Below are 21695 nucleotides of genomic sequence, written 5' to 3'. Positions count from 1 at the left end.
ACAACTATAGCCTCTCTTTGCAAGGTAGTGAAGAGAACAGCATCTTCCTGCTTTAAAGAGAACATATACCGTCTCCTTTGGCCACTGTGCTCAGATCAATTGCATTACAAAAAAAAACTGCTCGCTCATCCAGATTTCAGGTTATAAATTGGTTCTGCTAAGGACTGCTCAGCTCCTTTCTCCCCAGAGTAAAGCATGCAGCAAGCGGTGGCAGCAGCGCTGCTCTCTCTCATCATTATAGCAGTGAGCAGCAGGTGGAGGGAGTTCTGGGATGCAGCAGGGATGCTCTGAAGGACAAAGCTGGCTCGCTGGATGCACATCTCTCTTTAGAGGGCGGTTGGCATATGCCTTTTCCTTTCACTTGGGCTTTGAAGAAACAGATTCCAGCGGCACAGAAGAAACAAGCAACTCAATGGAGCACAATCACATCTACAACACTTCTCTTCTGTCTCACAAGTACGGCTGTGGCTTGGGATATGTACCTGTTATATACTACAGTATCCTGCTTTGCCTAGGACTGCCAGGTGAGTGTAGGTCTTGGCAAGGACTTTGCCTTTCACCTTGGCAGAATGGCATCACACTCATATCTAGCACCACACAGTGTGTAGCATATAGTATTCTTTCTATCCCATCTTATTCTGTAACCCTTGTTTGTTATAGATCAATGTAAGACCCTTTATTATACCTTTAACTGTAATTTTCTGGATCTATATTAATAAATGATGATGATTTTTTTGGTCTATCTACATACAATAAATGAATGCCCGTCTCCAGTGCAATGAACAACACAGAATTCCACATTACTTTGCACACATTTACTAGTTTCTGTGTTTTGTTTTCTGAACTTCTTAAATCCTTGCAGATAAATGCCAGTTAAATATATCTGCACAGTTGTAATGAAAAAGTTTTCTATGCGATTCTATGCTGCAGTGAAAGAGCTGGGAAGGGTGCTGGGATGGGTGCTGGGAAATTCCTTTTTAACCCATTAGCAGCTGCACAATGTATATCATTATACATTTCATGGCTGCATCCCAGCACCATACTGAGTAAGCGTAAATGCTAATAATGTTTAGATCCATTAACTGTTTACTGAGTATGGGGCTGATAATAAATCAGACCAACATTTTAGCCTGGATCATTTTAGGTGACACCTGTAGGAAACACTTGTCATGAGAATTGTGGTGTTACAAAAGATAGAATTATTATTATACTTATATGCAATGCATTATAGTGAATTGTTCAGGCACAGCAATTCTGTGCATAGAGCTTACAATCTATATTAGGTGACCGAGGCACAGGTAGACACAGCTAACACAATAGCTGCAAATGGCATCCAAGCTTCTTGGAGGCATAACCCACTAGGCTTACTACCCAGCCACTCAGAACAGCTTAATTGCCTTTATCTTTCATCTGATGGATCTAAGTTAAAACTTCACGAGATGACAATTTAATTAGTTTCCTGCAGTGATATGACTATTTACATGATTTCTGCCAGTATTGCTAACTAATGGCTATTGAATATATTTATACATAAGTATGTTACAAAAAGCTAAGAATATCCTTTAAATGATATCCTTATAAACAGTGCGAAGTGATGTCATTAGTTATAATAGGAGCTTAGTTGTATCATTTGTCCCATGACTTCCGGAAACATTTGATCTTGTGTATTAGAGAAAATACCCCTCATTATAAAATATCAGGATGTCTCCCCAGAGTTCCAAGACCTTTAAAAAACCCGTTGCCTTTTTATGATCACAAGTCTTGTCAATCTCTGCTAATATCCTTATATTTTACAATGGGGGGTACATTATTCTATATATTTGTACATATGAACACATAAAATGTGCTGCTATTCATTCAAATGGAATGCTGTACTTTGGGTTATGTTATGTATGAGAATTTTATGTTTTCATGCTCATTTGCTCTCAGCAAAGCATTGTGTAGTAAAACTTTAGTAAATGTATGGTCTACAGTTATGTTGTATCTCACCTAAACCTTGCAAGGTTCAACTGTAAATGTAAGCTTTAGTGTGATGCAGATTTGTAGACAATGTTATTCTCAGACAATTTGCATTTGGTCTCTAGTTTTATTTGTTGTGACTTTTTCACTTAACTTTTTGTTATATATCTTTTCACTTTGGGCTTTAAACTGGTTGCTTGGGCCACACTTGCCATACCATCTAGGCAGAGCAAATGTCAGCAATACTCTAATTATCTGCTTTCTAGTTGCATATTTGCAAAAGTGTAATATTAAAATGTCTACCAAGGAATATGAACATGTCTTAAAAGGATAAAAGGATAAGTAAAGGCTAAAAATGAAAATAGCTAGAAATGCTGCTGTTTACTGTATATACTGAACACAGAGTGCAGCCCTATAACAACAATGACCCAGTCCTTCAAAGTTGTCCGCAGCAGCTGCCCATCTTATGATCTTGTTGGGTTCTCTTTTGAGTGTCAGTGACATTGCACATGCTCAGTTTGCTTTGGGAAGCTGAGCTTAGGGGTTGTTGGAAATCATCAGTCAGACAATATGATTCATTTGATGCTACAGGGTTAATTATTGTATTATGATGCAGAAAGTACTTGTTTTTGAGATGCTGTATAAATTGAATGTGAATCATGTATTAATTACCCTTGTATGGTGACATTTATATTCTATACATACAGTATATTGTGAGTGTGTTCCTAAAGTCAATAACTGACAGCAGCACAGAGCATGTTCAGGGAATCAGCAGTAAAGAAGATGGGGAGCTACTGGGGGCATCTATGATCTTCCCTACTAAAGGCACAGGTCTTCCCTGCTAAAGGGTTGTAGACACTTTGAGCTGGGACAGAAGTAGCAAGCTTTGTTGTTAAGCTTTAGTTATCCTTAAAGAGCTGCCTTGTGCTTCAGTAACATATTCAAAGATTACAAGTATAATTTATGGCCACACACCGCAATTCAGGTCAAATTTATCCACAATTGTTGCATGAAAAATGCCTTTTATTAAGATGTACTTGCATTTACAGCCACTCCATGCATGTGCTTGGCACCAATGTACATTGCCGAATAGGGAACACGGGATTTGTCAACACCCTCAAGGTGGCATTAGCTCCTGCGCTTTAGAGCCTTCATAGTAATAGTTTGTTGGGTTCACAGATTGCTTCATTTATTCTACCTGAAGGTTGCATATTTATCCTATATGGCAAGTCTCTACATAGCCTACCATGTAGAGATATCTAAAGGTTATTGGTTTCTGCTTGACAACACAAGTTAGTATTTATATCAAAAACCTACTTCATAGCTTGACCTTTAGTTCATGGACTAAATATTGGATTACATTTATCAAAATGATGTTTTTTAATAAAGATATATTTATTGTGGGTTATGTGTGTTTGCGCAATGTAACTTGAGATGCAAATACCCATGGGTCATGCTTCATAAGGTACCAAAATGTAAATATTTAGAATACATTTATACATTTTTTAGGTAAAGCGTGATTGGTTATTTGATATCTCTCTTATGTGAGGAGTAGACCATGGCCTAAATAACAAAACATATTTGAAAAACCTAAAAGTGGAACTTTAGCCCAATATTTTACATAATAAAAGATAATTTAACTCTAAGCAACCTTCCAATACAAAGTCATTGGTTTTAGAGTTATTTGTAAATATAAATGCAACTAAAAGCAGTATTTGTTGCATTTTTCACTGCTGGTTTTGACATTTGAAACAATGTAGCAGACACCAGTTCCCACAATGCCTTGCAAACGTCTTCATAAGTCTGGTAATCAACTAACCTCTGCTGCATAGATTCAAGAATAAGAACCAGCAGTGCAGAAATTAATTGGATGCATTGGGTAAAATTCTTGAAGCAATGGCAGAATTAAGACTAGATTAGCAAACTGGTTGCTATTTTCCAAATTCCATGTTTCTATATCTGCTAAGAACATTTTTTTCTTCAAAAAATAATTTAGGAGGCATTTTCATACTGACTCAATTATGGATGGATATCAGAAGTTCTAAATCTCATTATTGGAGGTCAAATGATTTGTAAAGAGAGAACCAAACCGAGCAGCTGTTTCATATTAGTCATCATTAGTGATATGCCTCAATAGTAGAAAATAGCAATATCCCCTTTGTAAGTACAACCAGACCCTGTATCATCAGTAATATAACTACTTGTGGGTTTTGGCAAAGGATGTAATCTCGCTGTATAAAATGGTTTGGTGAAGTTAAATTAGAACTCGCCCTTCTTTCAACAAAATGACTACCGCAACAAATGACTGTATGAAACCTTGAAATTCATGATCCTGTTTTGATCAACTGATCAGGCTTTCATTCACAATAGCTTTCTATGAATGCACTGAGCTTTTTCCACTGAATAATAATAATAATACATTTCCTATGAGATGGATTGTACCATGTTAAAGCCTCTGGCATGCATGGTCGCATTCATTTCTCTGTTGAAATAAATAGCTTTTGCTTCTTTGTGCATTAATAAAGCTTGCTACATCTGTAAGTACACTATCTTGCCAAAAGTAAGTGGACCCCTTTCTATCCAACATCTCATTCCAAAACCAAAGGTGTTAATATGAGGTTGGCTCTCTGCCTTTAACCTTTACTCTTCTTCAAAGTCTTTCCAATAGAAAATGGAACATTTGGTTCCATTGCCTTATAAGAGATTGGAAGTGCCTATGCCTTCTTCAGGTTTGTATCAGTTGAGTTTGGAGAGGTTTGAAGTTGGTTTTAATTCTGGTTTTGAATCAGGTAGGGTTTCATGTTGGGTTTGAATCAAGCTTGAAATTTGTATCAGTTGAGTTTAGACAGGTTTCAAGTTGGTTTTAATTCAGGTTTTGAACCAGGCTGGGTTTCAAGTTGGGTTTGAATTGAGTTTAAAATTGGCTTTAGATCAGGGCTCTTTAAAGGCCAGTCAAGATCTTTGATTGTGGAACTTGGGAGTTTTAGAGCTAAATAATGGTTCACAAAACAGCTTCTAATCATCATTATCAAGTACAGGACTGAATAAACATACAACTTTATATCACAGGGACTTTCACAGACTTCAGTTTGACACTTTAAAACTAACTTAATGATTATCTGAAGTCGGAATTGAAATGCCAGGCAACATGCAATTCTGCAGCAAATAACCTGTAACCTGGAAATGTAGAATATTTAGCAGTGGTATTCTGTAACGTGAGTGCTAGTGCCATGGATTCTACAAACGTTAGCATGTAAAGTGTTAAATATTAAATATATTCTTGCCCGACTGCATTTGAGGTCATGACAGGTATGTATTTAAAAGCTGGTCTGTGAAGGCCCTTACGTCCTGCAGTTGGCAGTCATTTTCTAAAATATATGTTTCTATAAAGACTTTAATCATTTTGAGGATAAACCTACCTGCCTCTTAATGCTCATAAAGTCACTGAGGCCAGAACTAGCTATGTACTATGCTTCCAAGGACACGGACGGCTTTCAACTGACAGATAATGCTACATGTTATACAGTATAAGTGTCATTTGATAACAGCTGAATTTGGTCAAATTATGGTGTACATAAATATAAGATTTGGGGTATATAATGAATTGGCAATACTACGTTTATAACATTATAACATAATATTGCCATTACCATATGTTCAATTAAAGAAATATAATTAATAGTAGAGGTATGGAACCTGTTATCCAGAATTAAGTCTACTAAAAAATCATATAAATATTAAATAAACCCAATAGTCTTGTTTTACCTCCAATAAGGATTAATTATATCTTAGCTGGGATCAAGTACAAGGTACTGTTTTATTACTACAGAGAAAAAGGAAATCATTTTTAAAATTATTTGCTTATAATGAAGTCTATGGGAGATGGCCTATCCGTAATTCAGAGCTTTCTGGATAACGGGTTTGCAGGTCCTATACCTGTACAGTAGATTCAAATAGAACAATTTCATTTTTACATTTTATCATGAGATTTTTTTACTGTAGCTACACAAGAAATCCATGATGTTCATGTTACCAAATTATATAATGATCCACTGCCATATTTCTAGGGATGTAATGAAGTCATTATTATATTCTGCTGAATACAGAATCCTCAACGAAACATTGGTCCTAATACAGATACAAAATCTAAAGCCAATCAGCAGGTAGCATTTACCAGTCACCTGTTTAATAGCAAACATCTTATTGGTTGCTATGGGTTACTGCTCCTGGGCAAACGTAGTGCCTTTTATTACATATGGGGGTTAGGATTTAGGCCAAATCTGAATCCTGTAAAGAGTGCTTATATGAGGCAAATCTTGGATATGGTGCATCCCCACATATTTCATGTGCAGTACAGTATTGACTTGCATAACACATGTATATTGGGTTTATACCCACTTTATTCTTTCCATAATGTTAATAATACTTTACTGAGGATAAAATACACCAAGGATAAAACAGAATCTCAATAGCTTTTTTAGAAATTGTTTCAATTTGAAATACTCATTAGCAATGAGCTAATGAAGTAAGCTTGAGCAAATAGGAACATTGATACTGTTTGGGAATAGTGAAACAGTTATAAGGGTTCCAAGGCAATATAGACTGTCAGTGTTCACCGTTGAAATGTCTATATTGTTTAGTGTGAAGATGATATTCAGAGTATTGGTTACTTATTAAATGCAAACAAATACTGGTTTTAATGGAAAAAAAATGCAGACATTATGCTTTTGCTGCTCACTTATGCATTAATCCATAACAGACATGGGTGCTGTAGCCAAGTAACAGAATCTATAACTCTCTTACAGCAGGAGTTCCAGGTTCTTGTGTAATGAAAATGAAGCTTTGAAAGTCTATTCCTGTGCTCTGCATTTTTTACCATAATTTATTGTCAAGGTACAACAGAAATCTGAGCTTCTGTGAAGTATTAGGCAGACATATTTCATTTGATTCTCATGTGTTCAGCATAACGTATATATAAAGCATATACACCTGTGGTATTACAGATTGACATCAAATAAAATGAAAATGAAATATATAGAAAAAATCAAAAATAAGATAAATGCTAAATTTGCCTCTTGGAGGCTCAATTGTTGTCTGGACCCCCTTGCTTATGAAAAGGTGCCAGTTACAGGAAAAAATTGGTATATATATATTATATATAGCACAACAAGTAGATGTTTTTTCTCTTAAGGCTTGGCTTTCAGGTGTATTTTAGGAAAATAAATATGTATTCCCCCCAAAAATGCCCAGAACTAATGCTTTAGGCTGGGCACCTGCCTGCTCCTGTCCAGGCCCCCAAAGGGGGGTAAGTCCCAGAGCTTACACTGTGCTGATTACAAATAAAGGTTTCCCTTAGTTTCCCAATATACAGCTCACATGTGGATCTAGTCACATGTCACATAGGGTGAAAAAATGGAAAATCATTGTGTAGGTTTGCATGGCACGATTTATATGTACCTATTAACTACATATTAAAGCACAATATTGTAGATTATTGTATGCATGCTGTATTCATTGTATCTTGTGCTCAAATTGTGTAGTTAATTAAATAAATTAAAACCTGTAAGAGGGTTGAACTATGACAACATCTGCAGTGCAGTTACCCTGCCTTTCAGGGCATGCAAACATAATAGATGAACATGACCGCTTCAATTGCTCTTGTCTGTGTAATATATTACTAGCAAAGAATACAACTTCTGTGTACCTTTTAGCAGTACATTTTTCTCTTCATCAAACAATAATGAAATTGTTCAATATTTCATAGGGATTTTGACATCATAGCCTATTATCTTGCCTCAAATATCTGCTGTTTATGAATTCTCTCTAATCCCAAGTGAGAGTAACCCAATAAAAAAACAATATGTTACAGTAATTTATCCATTATGACTAAATGCATCCATGATTGCTATATCTGATATATTTGTAGTCTGCTATTATGGGATTGCCTGGGAATGCACTACCCATGAGATCCACTCAGTGTCTAATCTTTGGATCAGATTGTACCACTTGTGGATTCAAGTACTCTCTATAAAAATAGGCTTCCCTTTCTATGAACTGTACGTACTAATACTAATAAATACTAATATAAAGCACATCAGTGCTTACAGTGATGGTCTCTGATCACGAATATTACTCAGGACTAAATGTAAATACTACTCAAGACTAAATGTAAATACTACTCAGGACTAAATGTAAATACTACTCAGGACTAAATGTAAATACTACTCAGAACTAAATGTAAATACTACTTAGGACTAAATGTAAATACTACTTAGGACTAAATGTAAATACTACTCAGAACTAAATGTAAATACTACTCAGGACTAAATGTAAATACTACTCAGAACTAAATGTAAATACTACTTAGGACTAAATGTAAATACTACTCAGGACTAAATGTAAATACTACTCAGGACTAAATGTAAATACTACTCAGAATTAAATGTAAATACTACTTAGGACTAAATGTAAATACTACTCAGAACTAAATGTAAATACAGGTATAGGACCCATTATCCAGAATGCTCGGGACCAAGGGTATTCCGGATAAGGGGTCTTTCCGTAATTTGGATCTCAACACCTTAAGTCTACTAAAAAATCAATAAAACATTAATTAAACCCAATAGGATTGTTTTGCATCCAATAAGGATTATTTATGTCTTAGTTGGGATCAATTCCAAGGTACTGTTTTATTTCTACATAGAAAAAGGAAATCAGTTTTACAATTCTGAATTATTGGATTATAATGGAGTCTATGGGAGACAGGCTTTCCGTAATTCGGAGCTTTCTGGATAATGGGTTTCCGGATAAGGGGTCCGATACCTGTACTACTTAGGACTAAATGTAAATACTACTCAGGACTAAATGTAAATACTACTCAGGACTAAATGTAAATACTACTCAGAATTAAATGTAAATACTACTTAGGACTAAATGTAAATACTACTCAGAACTAAATGTAAATACTACTTAGGAATAAATGTAAATACTACTCAGGACTAAATGTAAATACTACTCAGGACTAAATGTTAATACTACTTAGGACTAAATGTAAATACTACTCAGGACTAAATGTAAATACTACTCAAGACTAAATGTAAATACTACTCAAGACTAAATGTTAATATTACTCAGGACTAAATGTAAATACTACTCAAGACTAAATGTAAATACTACTCAAGACTAAATGTTAATACTACTTAGGACTAAATGTAAATACTACTCAGGACTAAATGTAAATACTACTCAAGACTAAATGTAAATACTACTCAAGACTAAATGTAAATACTACTCAGGACTAAATGTAAATACTACTCAGAACTAAATGTAAATACTACTTAGGACTAAATGTAAATACTACTCAGGACTAAATGTAAATACTACTCAGGACTAAATGTAAATACTACTCAGGACTAGGGATAAATGTAACTCTCACTAAAACAGTTCTTTCTCCTTAGCTTTGACTCTTGTTCGTATCAGGGTCAGGCCCAGAATGTTTCAAATTGAGTTTTTTTAATTTCTTTGGGTGTTTGTAGACTTTTTAGACTCAAATGATAATGAAAGTGATAAGATAATTAGAACATTTCTTAATTCTTATTTCTTATTAGAAGATACAGTGGTGTGAAAAACTATTTGCCCCCTTCCTGATTTCTTATTCTTTTGCATGTTTGTCACACAAAATGTTTCTGATCATCAAACACATTTAACTATTAGTCAAAGATAACACAAGTAAACACAAAATGCAGTTTTTAAATGAGGGTTTTTATTATTTAGGGAGAAAAAAAATCTAAACCTACATGGCCCTGTGTGAAAAAGTAATTGCCCCCTGAACCTAATAACTGGTTGGGCCACCCTTAGCAGCAATAACTGCAATCAAGCGTTTGCGATAACTTGCAACAAGTCTTTTACAGCGCTCTGGAGGAATTTTGGCCCACTCATCTTTGCAGAATTGATGTAATTCAGCTTTATTTGAGGGTTTTCTAGCATGAACCGCCTTTTTAAGGTCATGCCACAACATCTCAATAGGATTCAGGTCAGGACTTTGACTAGGCCACTCCAAAGTCTTCATTTTGTTTTTCTTCAGCCATTCAGAGGTGGATTTGCTGGTGTGTTTTGGGTCATTGTCCTGCTGCAGCACCCAAGATCGCTTCAGCTTGAGTTGACGAACAGATGGCCGGACATTCTCCTTCAGGATTTTTGGTAGACAGTAGAATTCATGGTTCCATCTATCACAGCAAGCCTTCCAGGTCCTGAAGCAGCAAAACAACCCCAGACCATCACACTACCACCATCATATTTTACTGTTGGTATGATGTTCTTTTTCTGAAATGCTGTGTTACTTTTACGCCAGATGTAACGGGACACGCACCTTCCAAAAAATTCAACTTTTGTCTCGTCGGGCCACAAGGTATTTTCCCAAAAGTCTTGGCAATCATTGAGATGTGTTTTAGCAAAATTGAGACGAGCCATAATGTTCTTTTTGCTTAAAAGTGGTTTGCGCCTTGGAAATCTGCCATGCAGGCCGTTTTTGCCCAGTCTCTTTGTTATGGTGGAGTCGTGAACACTGACCTTAATTGAGGCAAGTGAGGCCTGCAGTTCTTTAGATGTTGTCCTGGGGTCTTTTGTGGCCTCTCGGATGAGTTGTCTCTGCGCTCTTGGGGTAATTTTGGTCGGCCGGCCAGTCCTGGGAAGGTTCACCACTGTTCCATGTTTTTGCCATTTGTGGATAATGGCTCTCACTGTGGTTCGCTGGAGTCCCAAAGCTTTAGAAATGGCTTTATGACCTTTACCAGACTGATAGATCTCAATTACTTTTGTTCTCATTTGTTCCTGAATTTCTTTGGATCTTGGCATGATGTCTAGCTTTTGAGGTGCTTTTGGTCTACTTCTCTGTGTCAGGTAGCTCCTATTTAAGTGATTTCTTGATTGAAACAGGTGTGGCAGTAATCAGGCCTGGGGGTGACTACAGAAATTGATATTGAAATTGAAAATTGAAATTGATAAACCACAGTTAAGTTATTTTTTAACAAGGGGGGCAATCACTTTTTCACACAGGGCCATGTAGATTTGGAGTTTTTTTTCTCCCTTAATAACGTAAACCTTCATTTAAAAACTGCATTTTGTGTTCAATTATGTTATCTTTGACTAACAGTTAACGGTTTTTGATGAGCAGAAACATTTAAGTGTGACAACCATGCAAAAGAATAAGAAATCAGGAAGGGGGCAAATAGTTTTTCACACCACTGTATGTAAAAACTACAAAATGATCTTATTTTTTCATGCAGCCACAGTGACCATTTTTGGACTTCCGTAAAGGACTTTTGGGCCAAGGACAGGATTTTTAGCAATTTTTTAGCCTTTCACCAAGATATTTATATCATCTCCAACATTTGTATAAGCTATAAACTGCAAAATAGCAATTACAATACATATCAAGCTCAACCAGACTGAATAAGAGGTTTTACCCAATTATTCCAGGATATTATGGAGTAAAAATTCAAAACAGTGGCTCATTAAGGGGCAAAATTCTTCCTGGAGTAAAGTAAAACCTATTTATCCTACAAAGGGAGGCGACAGTCTTCAACAAAAGGTTGTCCTGAAACTAAGGCCCTTTATTAGTTCAGTTGCATGTTTTTGTGCCATAACTGGAAGCCCAGCACATTTTAGGTTTCCTGAAAAAGTTATTAAAGTGTTTATTAGGCAGGGGCGGGCCAAGCCAACTGGGCGCCCTAGGCAACCCAGTCGGCCACCATGTGCAGTTCCAGGGAGGATGCGATGGGGTATTGTCCCCACCACTAATGACAAGCGGCAGGGGCATTGACAAAGGAGGAGAACTAGGGGTAGGCTGGAGAGGCTTCTGCCTCATTGTGCCCTAGGCAGCTGCCTCTTCTGCCTACCCCTAGTTCCAGCCCTGTTGTTCGGGTAATTTCCTTTTCCAAGCTATGAACTGGCCCGTTATCCACCAAAAACTTGGCATTTCCGCAAAAAATTCAACAAACTTAGACATAACTTTTCCTAGGCAAGGAAATATATTCCATTATTAGTGATGAGCGAATCTGTCCTGTTTCGTTTAGCCGAAAAATTCTTGCGAAACGGCAGAAAATTTGCAAGACTCCGAAAATGACGCACGTCAAAAAAATTTTGCCCTCGTCCAAACAATGTTGTGTACGTCATTTTTTAAGGCATGGATTAACAAAATGACGCGTGCAAAATTTTTATTGCCAACTGCGACAATATTTTTTCAACGTGTGCGAGAACCTTCTGTTGCGGGCCGAAACTTTTATGAAAAAATTCACCAATGGCGAAACGTGAAAATGCGCCGCAAATCCATGCCTACAGAAAACTTTCGCCCATCACTACCCATTATTTATTTCCTCTTTATGTAGCTTTAGCAAATCTAACTGTTGCTATGGGTAGGTTGTGTATTAACAATAGAATAGCCATGTACAGAATTCCACTCCTTTGTGGCAGATGTAATATACTTAAGTGCCTTAGCTGATCTTTTTCAAAGCCCAGAAAAAATGACATTACAGCGCACATGTAAAAGATATTATATAAGTAAGTCTTTTTCCATATGAATTAGAATAATGTAATTGCTTTTAAATCTGTTTAAGAAATATGTCTAGCACTTGTTATCATAAGCAAAGGTGGCCCTGGTCTCATCTGCTAAGTGCTGCTGTGAACTCATATAGATGTACAAATCAGCAAATGGTTTTGCCACAAATTTAAAGGGGTTGTTCACCTTTAATTTAACGTTTAGTGTAATGTAGGGAGTAATTTTCTTAGCCAATTTGCAATTGGTCTTCATTTTTTAGTATTTGCAGTTTTTTAATGATTTACATTTTTGTTCATCAGCACTTCAATTTGTTTCAGCAGCTATCTGGTTGCTAGTGTCCAAATTACCTTAGCAACCAGGTAGTGGTTTGAATGAAAGCCTGGTATATTAATAGGAGAGGGCCTGAATAGCAATGGGGGTCAGTGACCCCCATTTAAAAGCTGCAAAGAGTTAGAAAAGAAGTAATTCAAAACCGTTAAAAAATAAACAATGAAGACCAATTGAAAAGTTGCTTATATCTGGCCATTCTACAACATACTAAAAGTTAACTTAGTTAAACTAAGTTAAAGTTGAATCACCCCTTTAATAGGCCACAAATTTGGAATACAGGTATGGGACCTGTTATCCAGAATGCTCGGGACCTGGGGTTTTCTGGATAAGGGAACTTTCCTTAATTTCCATAATCTGGATTGTTTTGCCCCCAAGGAAAGGATTAATTATAACTTAGTTGGAATAAAGTACAAGGTACTGCTTTAATATTACAGAGAAAAAGGAAATCATTTATAAAAATTAGAATTATTTGCTTATAATAGAGTCTATGGGCGATGACCTTTCCATAATTCAGAACTTTCTGGGTAATGGGTTTCCGGATAAGGGATCCCATGCCTGTAAAAGGTGGCCATACACGGGCAGATTGAATCTGCTGACTCTGATCCTTCAGACCAATACAGCAACTTATCTGCCTGTGTATGGGCAACGATTTTTTGAACCATAATTCAGATATTAGTAGTTTTACCACAAGAGAAAATTTGAATTGTGAAAAAAATTTGAATTGTGGAAAAAACGATTCCAACATTGATAAATTACCCCCTTAGATACATAAGTGCCATTTAGGGAAAGATGACAACTCAAGTCGTTGTATTTTTAGAGATTTAAAAATGTTTAATGCTTGGTTAAATAGTACTGATAATATTAGATTTACCAAACTCTTTTCCACTCTGAATAGATTATTCCCAAAAGTTTCCACATTTTTAATCCCCCTATTAACTTGCATTGCGTTCATTTTATTGTACAACTTCTTGATTTTAAAGGGTAAACTGTTCACAAACACATGAGATCATGATCAGATTATGTCAATACATGGTTACCAGGGATACGTAATGGCTGCACCGATACAGCTACAGAATTACAAGGAGAGGTGTAGGGCACAGAGAGATCAGGAAGTGATGGGTAGGTTAGAGGGCTGGATAGAAAAATACTAAAAATACTGTACAAGGATGGGAATACAGTATTACAATGCAACAACAGAGAAGAAGGTAAATCATTAGGAGGTGAATACAAACTGAAGGTGAGGGAGCTACATAAAGGTCCTATTACAGTACATTATAGAACCAGGAAATTGTGCTTTTAGGATGTAATAGTTAAAAACTGAGATACAGAATGCCATTTCCATGTATTATACCCTGTTGGGTGCCAGTGTTATACATATGCCTGGTTATCTTTGCACTGAATGTGACTGAGACTCAGCAACGATTACAGTCTCACTCTTCTCTCTCTTCACTTTCTGGGGAGAATACTTTGTATTGAGTATGTTTGCATACATTTTAGCTTTCATAGCCAAACCCCATAGGTGTACATGTCTATTCCTGCTCATTAGATGAACTCAGAAAAAGGACCCCCAATAAAACTCATTTTAAATTAAAATACTGTTTTCAGTAATGAGACACAGTGGTGATAGGTGCCAAGCAGGAAATAAACAGTGTAATGAATAGACTGCCCTTGTAAAACCTCCGAGTAGACAAGTGGTTAGTCAGGCAAGATGTGCTTTCGAGAAATGGAAGAAACTGCTGACAGGAGCCCAGTGGCAGTGCCAGGCAGGCTAATGAGCTGTTCAGAATGTAACATTATGTCTGTGTGTACCGTATATAGAGAGCTGCTGTTTGTTGGTGTAGCCTGTTATAATATGGCTCTTTGTGATCATATAATTTGAAGATGTAACAGCAGCTCCAAAGTAATGCCATGTTAGATTTATTTCATAGAACATAGATGGATGCAACACCCTAAAAAACATAATTTTGCTGCTGTCTGTGTAATAGTACAAGTGCTTACTCTGAGCTGATAATAACTGTTCTCTCTGTCTGTAGAGAATGTTTGTTGAATGTGAGAATGTGTTTGTATTTGAAATAGCTATATACAAATAGTGGCGAATCATCAGCACTCTCTACCAGCAACATTAGCCTGATGCACAGTGTGGATTAATGGCACCCCCTAATCATATAATCATATGGCAGGAAAAGAAGAGGCACAAGAGCACTTAAAGCAAGTGGGAATTAACCCTTCATATTTAATTACCAAGTGGTTGAATTACAAGTCCTGTTGTGGTGTTTTTTTCCCAAATCTACTATTTTGAGATTCAGACAAACTCCGAATCCTTCTAATTCACCAACATTCACCATATCTGAATTCTAACTAGCATATTCCAATTCATCCATATCCTGCTGAAAAGGCCGAATCTTGGCTGAATCCTGAACTGATTCCTAATTTGTATGTAAAAGGCTTGTCCTAGAGTAGCTAGGGGTGGTGGATGTTTACTGGGGTTGCTCATTTTATAGTCCTGCACTGGTAGCATCCAATGTCTTGTTCCACCTTAGCCCTATTTCAGCAAAGGGCGCATATAAAGATCAAGACTGGGACTTAAAATAGGCCCAGGCACAAATACACAGAGGCCCAAACAGCCCCCCACCAACCCCTAGTGACTGTCTATGGCATCTTACAGCAGTCCCTCTGCCATTTGCCAGAATCCATAGATTGTCAGTCTGGGCCTGCACATATGTGTATTTTGTTAAAAATTAATAACAAAATAGTATCCTTCTTACCCATAATACAAAATCTCCCCAGCACAAATACATAGCACATAATTATAAGAGGTATAAATAATGTACTGTTAATGAACACTAATATGCATGATGATTCCGATTTCCCAAGGGGATTTTCACAGCACTTTCAATAGACTTTAGATGTAATTAATGTCTTGCAATGAATAAAAAATCTTGCATTTATTTAAAAGTTAAAAGCGTTACACGTAAATACAACATGCACATAATGGACAGATATAAGTGGTTGCTGTACACATAGAAGATTGTAAGGAGCTGGCTAAAAGGCAGCCATAAGTGAGCATATCCACCGATTTGATCCAGTGAATAAGTGACCCAATCAGAGCTGGACCTAGGGGTTGGCAGAAAATGCACATGCCTAGGGCACAACCATGGGGGGGCACCTCTTCCTTCCCCTAGTCTGGGCCCTCATTTCCCACTGGTCTTTGTCAACACTGCTCCTGTGCACGCTCCTTCCACAGCATTATTGCATATGTGCAGGAGGGGTGGGGGGAGCGCACAATGGAACAGTGGCGGGTGGCCGACTGGGTTGCCTAGGGCGCCAAGCCAGCTTAGCCCGGCTCTGATCACAACATACTCAATTTATACCCATGAGACACTACTGCATCCCTGTTGGGATTATAACTTATTGATCAACTCTGATAAGAATAGAAATGATTAAAATATGGCTCAACAATAAAACTGAAAGAAATGTAATCTGACCATGAGCCATCATGTCTCCTGGGAATTTGGGAATTCATTTGTGGGTAGTGCACAACTATTGCTTCTGATAATGTCATTGCAAGGCAGGCTGTAAACCTGCTAATTTAGTAGTCGTTCATACAAGCTGATCAGGGAACAGGTTGCTATAACAGATTGTGTTTGCAAAGCAATACACACAGGAACACCAAAGGCCAAAAATGAAAGCTTTTCAGTCTTTTAGGATTTACTTCTGCATAGCTGTATAACCATGAATATAATAAAATACAAGCGAGATCTATTATCCGGGATGCTTGGGACCTGGGGATCACCTTGCTACATAACATTTAAAATTAAATAAACTCAATAGAACTTTTTGCTGCCAATGTAAATGTATGCAGATTAGTTACTGCCAAGTATTGTTCTAGTATTATAGAGGAAAGAGAAAAAAAAAAGTTTTTGTTTTTTTTAAAATGGAATATTTTTCTTGAAATAGATTCTATGGAAGATAGTCATCCTGTAATTTACAGTAAAACTTCCTGGATAACAGGTTTCTGGATAAAGGGTCCCATACCAGAGCAAATATACTCAGAAAACAAACAGCCCATTGTGGCAGATGATGATGCTCAGTTTTGAGTGGGATCATTAGGGGGGGACTGTGAAACCTGAATGACCCTCAACAATCTCACCCTGTTACATGTTAATATGTTGCTCATCTTTCGTGAGGGTTTTACATTTATTTTATATAATTAAACACTTGTTGTGACTGTACATTCAGATAAGAGTGTTTTTCTATTAGGACATGTAGGAGGGTTAAGGTTTTGCCAACCTTTAGGCCCTTTGGTCCCCTGAGCATAATTTAGTCAGCTAGATTGGGTCCTCAGTAGGAGCGGATTAGCAACATGTTGATTCTGGCAAATGCCAGAGGGGCTGCTGTAAGATGCCATAGACAGTCGCTATTTATTTGGCTGGTAGGGAGCTGTTTGGGCCTCTGTGTACTTGGAATGCCAGGGCCTGTTTTTGTTCCCAGTCCAGATCTGTTTCCTTTTTCTATGTAAAAGTATTCTCTTGGCAGTTCAGAAACTGGCTAGTAGACATCACTGTGCTTATTCTATAAAAAGAGAAGGTTCCATGTGCTCTTTTGGCTCCCCACTGAAGAAGGTGAGGTGTGCTCCAGAGGGCTTGGGCAAAGGTAGGCCCAGTATAGGAAAACTGAGTGTCAGGTGGATTCTGTAATATTCATGCTAGGAGTGAAAGGTAATTCAGAAGTTAGTGAGCAGCCCAGAGCCCTAATGAGGAGATTAGTGAGGGTTAGTACCCTGCGGTGTCAATGCTGCCATTATATGGACCCAAGTAGTTAGGCTCAGGAAAAGGTAGATTCCTGGAGTAATACAGCTCTGCTGGCTTTGCCTTGTGATGGTCACCAAGAGGGAAGCTTTACTACCTAAAGGTCTGCAATATCTACATGGGATATATTGTGAGTATTACACAAGTATTGCACTTGCTGTTATGTTCCATCCATTATCCAAAGGAGACTGTACAAGATGGAAAAATAAACTGTTCAGCTGTTTAAAGAACCACTGGCACCTAAATGTACTGAGTGAGTGAATGCTGTGTGCAAGCATCAGTGTGGTAACCCTTCCTCTATATCTAATATAATACATGCCTACCAGTAGTTGCTGGGCGTTAGGCCCGTTGCCTGGGTCCAGATCATAGCAATACGGCGTAGCAGAGCATATTGGGGTACCCCCCAAACCCTTTTTCTCAAGGCTTTGTGTGCCTGAGAGTAGTCAGAATGACAGATCCTTAGTATAAACACATAAATCTAATATCCAACTTCAGCTGCTGCATGCAAACATGTCTCAGTACATCCTGTCAGCATTCAGTATGAAATTGTTGCGGTAGCACTCTGGCCTTATCCAGCTTGCAGCTCCCAACATCCATCAGAAACTAATAGATCTGCCACAATAAGAGGGCCACAAGTTGATAGAAAATAGAAATCCACAGCTCCATGTTTCAGAGTACTTTTGTGGCTCTGAATATACTCACCAGGGCCAGAACTAGGGGTAAACAGAAGAGGCACCTGCCTAGGGCACAATGATGAGGGGGTGCCAGGCAGGTACCTCTCCTGCCTTTCCCTAGTTTGTGCCCCCTTGTCATTGCCCCTGCCGCTTGTCATTGCATGGCAATGGCAATGGACCCCCCCCCACTTGTCATTGCACAGGCACTCACACACACAGAGGGGGGAGGGGGGAGGTGGCAGACTGGGTTGCCTAGGGTGCCTAGTCAGCTTGGCTTGCCCCTGATACACACTAGGACTGATTTATGTCCGCAAGCACAGGGAGTAACGAGCTTTTCCCCACAGTGAGATGCACTTAAAACCACTTTCATTAAATGTCCATATAGTTGTGTTCAGTTCTACTCAGTCCTTCCTTCCCTGTGTCAATAAGTGGAGCACACTTGTACCTAAAGAATAGGGTGCATATGTCACTAGCACAACGAATTATCAGAAATAGCACCAGGCAAATTTGGTGCAACTGCGCCCGATTTGGATGACTCACATGAGCAATTGTTCATTTTGTTGAATCAGATGCTCTGTGGTAGGTACAGCGCCAAGAGAGTGACCCATTTGCGTCTGCAATAATCATGGAATTCTGGGGGAAATGCTGCATTGTGGGAAATAAAAGATGGCAATTACACTCAAATTGCACTATGCACACTGCCACAAGGTAATTAAATGCACCCTACTGTGTTTACAATTATGTCAATTTGTTTTCCATGCTAAAAATTAGGAACCTATTTATATTCTTTTTATTTTTGCTCCTTGAATGTTTCCCATTTACTTGAATGGGATTTACCAGATCAGAGGTGATATAAAAAAATGTTGATGGTGTCGGACAACATAAAAGAATATGCATGGTGGTTCCTTTAAATTGGGGGCTTCCGGGATTGCCATGCTTAACATAAGATCACACTATTACAGTTTTGTATGTATAAAGTATCTTATGATCAAAACATTTTGAGCGCTTAACACCAATGATAAATAAACTGTCCATGACTGTACTGTTTTAAGTTTTGCATAATTTAATGTTTACCAGACTGTGCTTTATACTCCTGTGCAGAAGTTGAGTATGTTTCGCTACAGAAAATATTGTAGCTTATGTGTGGCAGCTATAGTAACTACAAAGCTATGTACTTAAAGGTAGCCAAGTCTAATGACTAGTCCACTGTTGCTCTAATTGGCCACCAGTTCTTGAGATTTCTAGGACAACCCTTAGTCAGACTGAACAGATCACGCAATGTATCATGCTTTCCTTTATCTTGTTAACCTTTAGTCTGCTTAGGGACTACACTTATTGATACACACAAGTAATTAAAACATGGATATTACCTTTTCCTGGCAGCAGAGGAAGCCGATACTATTACTACCCTTATTGCTGCCAGCGGCATTCATTTTCTTTTTTTTGTTGCCATTAGTTACCAATTGGTGCAAAAACTACTTTGCAAGTAAATTTCTCTTTTCAGAAACATTAACAATTATTAGTAAGTATTTGTGTATAAGTGGTAAATACATTACCAATGCAGATTATGGAATAGAATACTGGAGAAAAAAGTACAAATTATGGAGGATACTATGGAGGCTACTCACAGAGCCATGTATTCATTGCCGAACTACTTTAAAAGACATTTAGTTATCACAATATATAATCCAATCCCAATTACCATTAGTCCATTATAGTGAATGTGACATTTGTGAATTTTTACACATAATATTAAATATACTTAAGATATATGTGCAAGTTGCTTTGTGTTGCGCTGATTTTTTTTTTTGTTTCTTATTTTTTTCTTTTGTTTTGGTGAGCTTTATGTAAGTTCAAATAAGTTCAAATAAGTTCAAATGAATCCCCACATTAGCAATAAGAAACAAGTCTCCTGCTTTCATTGATCTGGCATCATTTTATTCATATAAACAGCAGGGTTTCTAATGTGATTCCCTTGGCCTGGCTCACACATAGAAGTGGTTGAAGGGAGAAATGAATATTCTAAAATACTTTCAAGAATAAAATGTCAATAGGTGTCAGCAGAAAAAAGCAACCACATTTCTTTTACCTCTATATCATTGTTTTCTCAGCCCTTACCCCAGCCATGGTGCATCTATATTTAGGGCAAACTACATTACCCAGAATACTTTTTCTCAAAACCCTGGCACTAACATTGTTAATCATTAGGCTGGGCACTAAGATGTAATATATGTGTCAAAATCAGAGCTTAATTCCATTATAGGTACAGCAGACTAACAACTGCAAATAAGGGAAAGAAATTTATAATAAAAGACTATCTACGCCATAAGGCTCATTTATGCCTTCAAGTGCAGTTGGGACCCGCACAATTACCCTGGAGTCAGTTGAACATAAAACCACTTTCTTTAATGGTCTTTTTGCCAAAATGAGCTCCTTGTACTTGCACCACTCATTCCTTTCAGTCTCCCATTTCTAATCTGGCGCTGCTGCTCCTCTTGGCTAAGGGGACCTCCTTACCAGGTGGTAGCTCCAGGGTTCCCTTCATGCCCAGCATCAATTGCATTTAAAGAATTGGGCTCAGACATCACAAACTGAACTATGGAAAAGAACCACAGATGGACTGTCACTCAATTGCAAAGTTATTGGCAATGAAATGCTCATGCAGTTGCTGTAATTTTGCAGAATCACCCCTTTGCAACTGCAATGAAGCCAGAATTCTGGGGAACATGCATTTTTGCTCAAAACTGCACTTTACTCACTGAACTTGCAATGTAAATGAACCTCCATTTTCTCAGCTCTCATGTGTATCTGTTGTTATGCTGCTCTCTGCATGTCCATGTACTAAAGAGGATCTGTCCGGCTGGAGTTCCATGGGCCAAATGGGGCCCCTGCAAAAGATAAGGCTCCAGTCTGCTGAAGGGCTCCATAAACTTTCTTGAATCCAGCCCTTAAACATCCTAAAGGATTCTCTATTATATTATAAAAAATGCTTCAGTTACTTGTTGAACCTTAATGCTTATTTTTCCGCTTTGCCCAAACAATTCAGGGGTTATTTCTAGCAAATGTTTAAAAATCCAAAAACAAACAGTATTTTAAACAGTTAATTTTATATTTAAAAAGAAAAAAATATGAAAAAATAGCTAATCTGGTCTCCTAATCACCAGTGTAGTTGCTATTGACAACCAATCATCAGTTAGTTTTCATCAGTCTATTACAGTTTAGAAAATGAAAGCATCATTTTAATTGCTATGGGTAACTTTATCACCTATGTTAGTCCCACTTATGTGTTAACTGCTCATTTATTGGCCAAATAGGAAGAAAACATTTATAAATGAAGCTACTGTAACCCTCTTGGCCAGGCTCACCAGG

At 37.6% G+C, this 21695-nt stretch overlaps 1 protein-coding gene across 1 annotated transcript in view; it reads left to right on the top strand.

Moving 5' to 3' along the window:
• Positions 1-412: 412 nt before the first annotated feature.
• The window catches only part of gpr139 (G protein-coupled receptor 139), a 40863-nt gene continuing 19580 nt past the window's right edge, over positions 413-21695 (top strand). The window contains exon 1 of the mRNA NM_001321998.1: positions 413-524. Coding sequence (NP_001308927.1) covers positions 413-524 — 112 coding nt within the window. The remainder of the gene's footprint in view (positions 525-21695) is intronic.

The sequence above is a fragment of the Xenopus tropicalis genome, chromosome 9, assembly GCF_000004195.4.
Source record: "Xenopus tropicalis strain Nigerian chromosome 9, UCB_Xtro_10.0, whole genome shotgun sequence".
Classification (NCBI taxonomy): domain Eukaryota; kingdom Metazoa; phylum Chordata; class Amphibia; order Anura; family Pipidae; genus Xenopus; species Xenopus tropicalis.
Note: the sequence above shows the minus strand (reverse complement) of the source record. Positions and strands in the feature narration are given on the sequence as shown.